General features: G+C 36.0%; 1 protein-coding gene across 1 annotated transcript; it reads left to right on the top strand.

Annotated features, from left to right (window-relative positions):
• The first annotated feature begins 469 nt into the window (after positions 1-469).
• Positions 470-4,765, top strand: LOC5565970 (protein artichoke). The gene is made up of 2 exons (XM_021843025.1): positions 470-584; positions 639-4,765. Exons 1-2 carry the CDS (start codon positions 571-573, stop codon positions 3,946-3,948), a joined length of 3,324 nt encoding a protein of 1,107 aa, XP_021698717.1. The 5' UTR covers positions 470-570; the 3' UTR covers positions 3,949-4,765.
• The last annotated feature ends 1,345 nt before the right edge of the window (positions 4,766-6,110 follow it).

The following is a 6,110-nucleotide window of genomic DNA, read 5'->3' as shown; positions in this document are numbered from 1 at the left end:
CGACACACCTAGATTATATCACATGCTTGTCTGTTCCGCTTTTTCAGTGGTTCTCAGTCTTACTGATGACGTGTGCCTTTCAAAATATGACATGAGCGACAAGATGTATCAATTATTTTATAGGTTGACCAAAACCATTCAGTAAGAAGACGTACAACATCAATGACAATTTCTAAACCCCTTGGTCAACAAAAGTTTCCTGTTTGAAATCAAATGAACTTCAAGATTTTAATAACTGATACAGTAGATAATGATCAATATCACAAATATGTAGTTACAGAAACAAAGAAATATAATCAATGACCACTCTGAATTGCAACATACAGGCCACACCACATACATGTTCAAAATCCGTTCATGGGTCGCACAAAAGCTTATTGAGAATCTCATGTGGCCTGCATACCGCAGTTTGACGAACACTGCGCCATATCGTTGTAAGATAGGAAATATATCCGACACAAAAAGCGATGCAAACAGTCATGTTGACACTTCCCAGTTGTGCAGTTATCAGAGCCAGAACCGTACCGCGAATTCTATTGGAGTTTTCAAATTGATTCTTTCGTGGTCAAAATGGGTCGCTTAAGGTAATTGGAACCAATTGATTTTGATTTATTGTTGTAATAAATTGTTCTTTATAGACCTGCTGTTTTACTTATCGCAATCGGATTGCTGCAAAGTAGCATCCTTGCGGATGATAAGGCTTCATCGTTATCGGAATGCATTCAACGGAACAGATATAGCTCGGACCAGCTGATATTTTCTGACACAGATAAGTCCACCGTTGATTTTCTGACCATATCAGAAGTATCACGCAGAACATTGGAAGCTGACGTTTTCGAATGTTTTCCTAAGTTGGAGATGTTTACGATAAGCGGAAATGGACTTTCTGAAATTGATGGAGATGCCTTTGGAAGTGTGCCCTCATTACGGATTCTGAATATGAGCAGAAATGACCTAAACTCATTGTTTGATCATGGGAAGCCTGTGTTAGAAGGACTGACTTTGCTTAATCGTTTGGATCTGAGTTCGAATCAATTTCGAATGTTCAACATCGGTTCATTTAAAGGTTTAAGTAATTTAACGGAGTTAATTGTAGCAGATAACGAGCTGGAACAAATTTATGGAAGAACATTCGAGGACTTGATCAATCTTCAAGCGCTGGATATGTCACAAAACAGGATCGACTACCTACCAAGTGCAGTTTTTTCGATAAACACTAAACTGAAAATCATCACACTGAGAGAAAACCGAATGAAATATCTTAGTGCAAAAGCATTCCAAGGGCTGTACGAACTAGAAGAGCTGGACTTGTCTGCAAACGGAATTCATATATTGCCAAAAACTATTTTTAGGCCATTACATAAATTGAAAGTGCTGCTTTTGAATGGAAATAATTTGGATTTTTTGCAGGAGTCAATATTTTGCTCATTGCAAAGTTTGGAATTTATGAATATTGCAGATAACCACGTAGTTAAGCTTCAACAGTCAATATTCAAACCGTTAACGAATCTCAAGCTGTTCAATGCGCATGGCAATAAATTATCGTCAATTCCTGACGATTTATTTCAATACAATACCTTGTTGCAGGACGTCAGTTTTAGTGACAATCACTTTGTCAGCTTTCCTGAAAAGGCAATTGCCACTTTGACACAATTCAAGAGTTTAGATTTATCCAACAATCTTCTAAGTTCCGCAATAAAGATTGAATTATCTAACTTAACTCACGTCAGCTTGTATCTTAGCGGAAACAACCTTACTGACATTCAACTTCTCAGAAATGTCATTCATCTTACCATGTCCAACAACAAGTTGGAACAACTATCGAGTGACAAATTTAACACTAACATTCATAGCATTCATTTGGATCACAACAAAATAGTAACAGTTGCCCTTGATGCCTTCAAAAAATTATCGCAACTAGAAGACTTGAACCTAAGTTTTAATTCCATTGGAGACCTTCAACCAGCACATCTAAGCGGCTTATTGTCACTTAAATATTTGGATTTGACAAACATCAATTTGAGAAAATTACCGGAAAAAATATTTTCTTCACAAAACCTTCTGCAAACTCTAAGGATAGGAGACAATATGTTAGAAGAGATACCCGAGTCAACATTTCTCGCAATGGAAGACCTTCAATATCTAAGCCTTGAAAACAACAGAATAAGAAATTTGTCCTGCGATTTGTTCAAATCTAATTACAGGCTTAACAGTCTTTACCTGCATGACAATCAGCTTGAACATATTCCTGATGGATTTTTCGATGGTCTTGACAGCTTACAAATGCTAGCATTACATAATAATAGGATATGGAAAATCAACGACCGAGTACTCAATGGATTACGAAACGTAGAAAAGATTGGACTTCACAATAATAACATTTATAATCTTAGCCCGAACGCTTTCAATGAACTATTGCTGTTGAAAGTGATTCACTTGTATGACAACCGCATCAGAGATTTGGCACCAAACTTGTTTGAAAATAATATTCTGTTGGAAGAAGTAGTGTTGAGAAATAATCTTATTTCAGCCATCCCCCAAGCTACGTTTCGATATTTGACAAAACTTCAAATCCTGGATCTGTCTGGTAACAAGATAACGAAAGTTGATGCTCAGACCTTTCAACAGTGTGGAGCCCTACGAGAGCTTTGGCTCGGTGGAAATGAGATAAGAACTATCAATGAAGGAACTCTACGAAGTCAAAAGAACTTGGAAATGTTGGACCTCAGTCAAAATAAGATTTCGGATATTAGAGCTGATACATTTCAAAACTTGGTTAATTTGAAGCGGTTATATCTGGGAAATAACAGAATCAAAGTGCTCCCTTCTACGCATCTTAAAAGTCTCATCAATTTGAGAGTACTCTCTGTGTTCAATAACAACTTGGAATCACTGCACAACGATCAGTTTCTTAATAATGAAGCTCTAGAAGAACTGTTTTTGGATGGAAACGAGATATCAGAAATATCGACAAATGCGTTCAACGGACTCAGCCGTTTGAGGATACTCTATTTATCGAAAAACAAGTTGACCGAGATTCAGGAAGGAGTTTTTGGTGCATTGGCTGCTCTAACGGAGCTTAAATTAGACAGAAATTCTCTAGTTGAGCTTCCAGCTGAATTACTTCACCAACAAAAAGCTCTCGAGTTCTTGTGTTTGTCAGAAAACAAATTAAGTTCCATTCCGGAAGATCTTATTCATAACAACATAAACCTTAAGATTCTTGAGATCAACGACAATCAGCTAACATCAATTCCAGAGTTTTTCTTCTGTCCTGCTTTACAACTAACTGAACTCTACTTGGAAAATAACCTCATAGAAGATCTGCCTGAGCAAATATTCAACAAAAACTCTCGTTTGAAAATTCTAAACATAGCTGGAAACGCACTTTTGCAGTTTGATATTCTCAAAACCGGATTTGCAGAAAATTTACAAATCTTAGACATTCAAGGCAACCAACTCCAAATGGTTCAAATTCCTCGAAATCTGATCAAACTGTTTGCCCAAGACAATCATATTGAAACAGTGTTCATGGAACAATCGTCGTACCATCAATTAGAAGTCCTAATATTATCCGGTAACAGTTTGCAAAAAGTGGACAAGTTATTCAAACTGAACCGATTAAAGTCAATGGATCTGTCAAGAAACAAACTAAATGAACTGGACATTAGTCGAGTGTATAAACTACCGCACTTGGTGGATTTGAATGTTTCAAGATCAGAGGTACAGTCTCTAACAGGAGTGCTGCATAAGGAACATCACAGTTTAGTCTCGCTTGATCTAACCGGTAACATGATAGCGCATTTTGATTACTTTGTTTCGATATTTTTCACATCTTTACTGAAGTTAGGTGTTACAGGAAATCCTTTCGTTAATGAGGATTTTTATGACAACATGGAACTGTTGAGAAGTATTGATGCGTTGCAAGAGAACTTTGAACTTTTTTAGGTTATTTTGGTAGAGATTTGAAATTGTACTCAGATATAGTTATGATTATTTTAAGTTTAGAGCTGTTTTGGCAATATTTTTTTTTTCAGAAGCTAAGTAGTTTTAATTTCAACAGTAATTTGAAAGCAAATACATTCAGACTCAGTCTGTTAGTTCATTATCAATGATTCTAAGTGATCGAATATAAGTTTTAAGGATAGGATTAAATATAGTGTTGTAACTTGTGATTTCGTTTCGTTACTTCTGAACAAATGGTGGAGCAACTGTATACAAAACTAATTATTGATATCGTTTCTTCAGCTCATGAATTGAATTCCATAATTGAATTTTCCTTGATTTCCATGGACTTAAAGTCGTTTCGTATAGAATACTAAGTTGAAATCAGGTTCTGTCCCAGTAGGGACAGATCGACAAGAATAAAAATGAGATAGAATATACTTTATATTTTAAATTGACTTCTCCCATATTATCGTACATTGAGTACCACCGTAAGGAGTTACATTGTGTCTAGGGAGTGAATTTGATCAGTAGGTGTCTAAAATTAATCTATTACAACCTAGCTGCTATTTCAAATGTATTCTTGAAACTTGTCCCATTTTCTACATTACACATTCTAATTTTATTGAGCTGTTAATATGTTGACAGAAATTCTCCACACACGACGGAGCGCAGAGCTTTTAGTATCAGGTAGGGTAAGTGAATGATCAGTAAGGTAGCGTATTTTTAATCGATTCTAATAGATCAACATGTAACTATTATGATACAAAAACTATTCTTGTTATATATGGCATAAATTACAACAAATATATTGTTTTATGAAAAATGTTACAAAAAGGGGTTCACATTAATGATTACAAAAGATATATTTGAAAGAAACTTCTTTAGCCTAGTGGTAACGTTCGAAGCTTCAAAACAAAGTCATGTTTTCTGAGTTCGATTCTCGGTTAGTCTCTTCGTAATGGGAATTTTCTGGACATCCATAGACATAGAGAATCATTGTTCTTCTCTCTTCTCATGAAGCTCTCAGTTAATAACTGTGGAAGTATTTATTCTCACCCCAAGAGTGTGAAATTGGGTCAAACAAACTGGAATTGGATACTACTCACTAATAACAATGAATATGATAAAGATTAATATAAAATTTCGAAATGGTGCTAGTTTGTTCAAAAGTTTGATTTTCTATGGTGCCCTAATATGAGAAATTTGATGAGGCGTTATTTTCAAGTTTTATTTCAAACTAACTGTTTCAGAGAACTATTTTTTGATGGTAGTTTCACTCATCTACATAAAATTGTACATCAGTATTTGAAATATTTGATGACGTTCATTCAACTTTATATTACTCGATATTTTCCTATCGAGTAAGAGAATCTTAGCAAAACTTGGTTTTCATGGCAAACTCGATGGTCCCTTGAATCACATTTGAACTAGTTTTGTGTCTTCTAACGCGATACCACCCATATGGAGAGTTGACTGAGTTTCAATTTTTGTTATAACCCATTTTAATCCCTCTGACCCATTATCACCCCCATCAACGGTAGTTTACAATTTATCATTGCTCATTTTTATCGATTTATCATTTTTAGTGCTGTTTTGATTTTGTTCATTGCAAAAAATGTTCAAACTATTGCCTACACACTCAATTTATTACACCGAGCTCAGCAAAACGTTTCGCCGAGAACCCAACAACTGAGTAGAGCCAAACCTCTTTTTGCGCCCCTAACTGGGGGAGCGCAAAAAGAATCGGAGCGCAAAAGGAGGGAGCGTAAGTTGGAATTCGGAGCGTAAAAAGAGGGAGCGTAAGTTGGAATTTGGAGCGTAAAAAGAGGGAGCGTAAGTTCGAATTTTGAGCGTAAAAAGAATTAGAGGCGTCATAAAGCTTTTCTTTTTTTTCTCGAGAAGTTTTGCGAAGAGGTGGGGTTTATCCGTGGTACTTCTCGAGGGTATCAATAGGGATGACGTAAATCATAGTCCGACGCCATTTTGAATCCAAGATGGCAACTTCCGGTTTGTGAAAATCACTTGAAACCCACTATATATGGGTATTTTTGGAACGGGACCGACGAGTAGATGTCGGAAATCGATGTCCGACGCAATTTTGAATCCAAGATGGCGACTTCCGGTTTGGGAAAATCACTTGAAACCCACTATATATGAGTATT

This window comes from Aedes aegypti, chromosome 2 (assembly GCF_002204515.2).
Source record: "Aedes aegypti strain LVP_AGWG chromosome 2, AaegL5.0 Primary Assembly, whole genome shotgun sequence".
Taxonomy (NCBI): Eukaryota; Metazoa; Arthropoda; class Insecta; order Diptera; family Culicidae; genus Aedes; species Aedes aegypti.
Note: the sequence above shows the minus strand (reverse complement) of the source record. Positions and strands in the feature narration are given on the sequence as shown.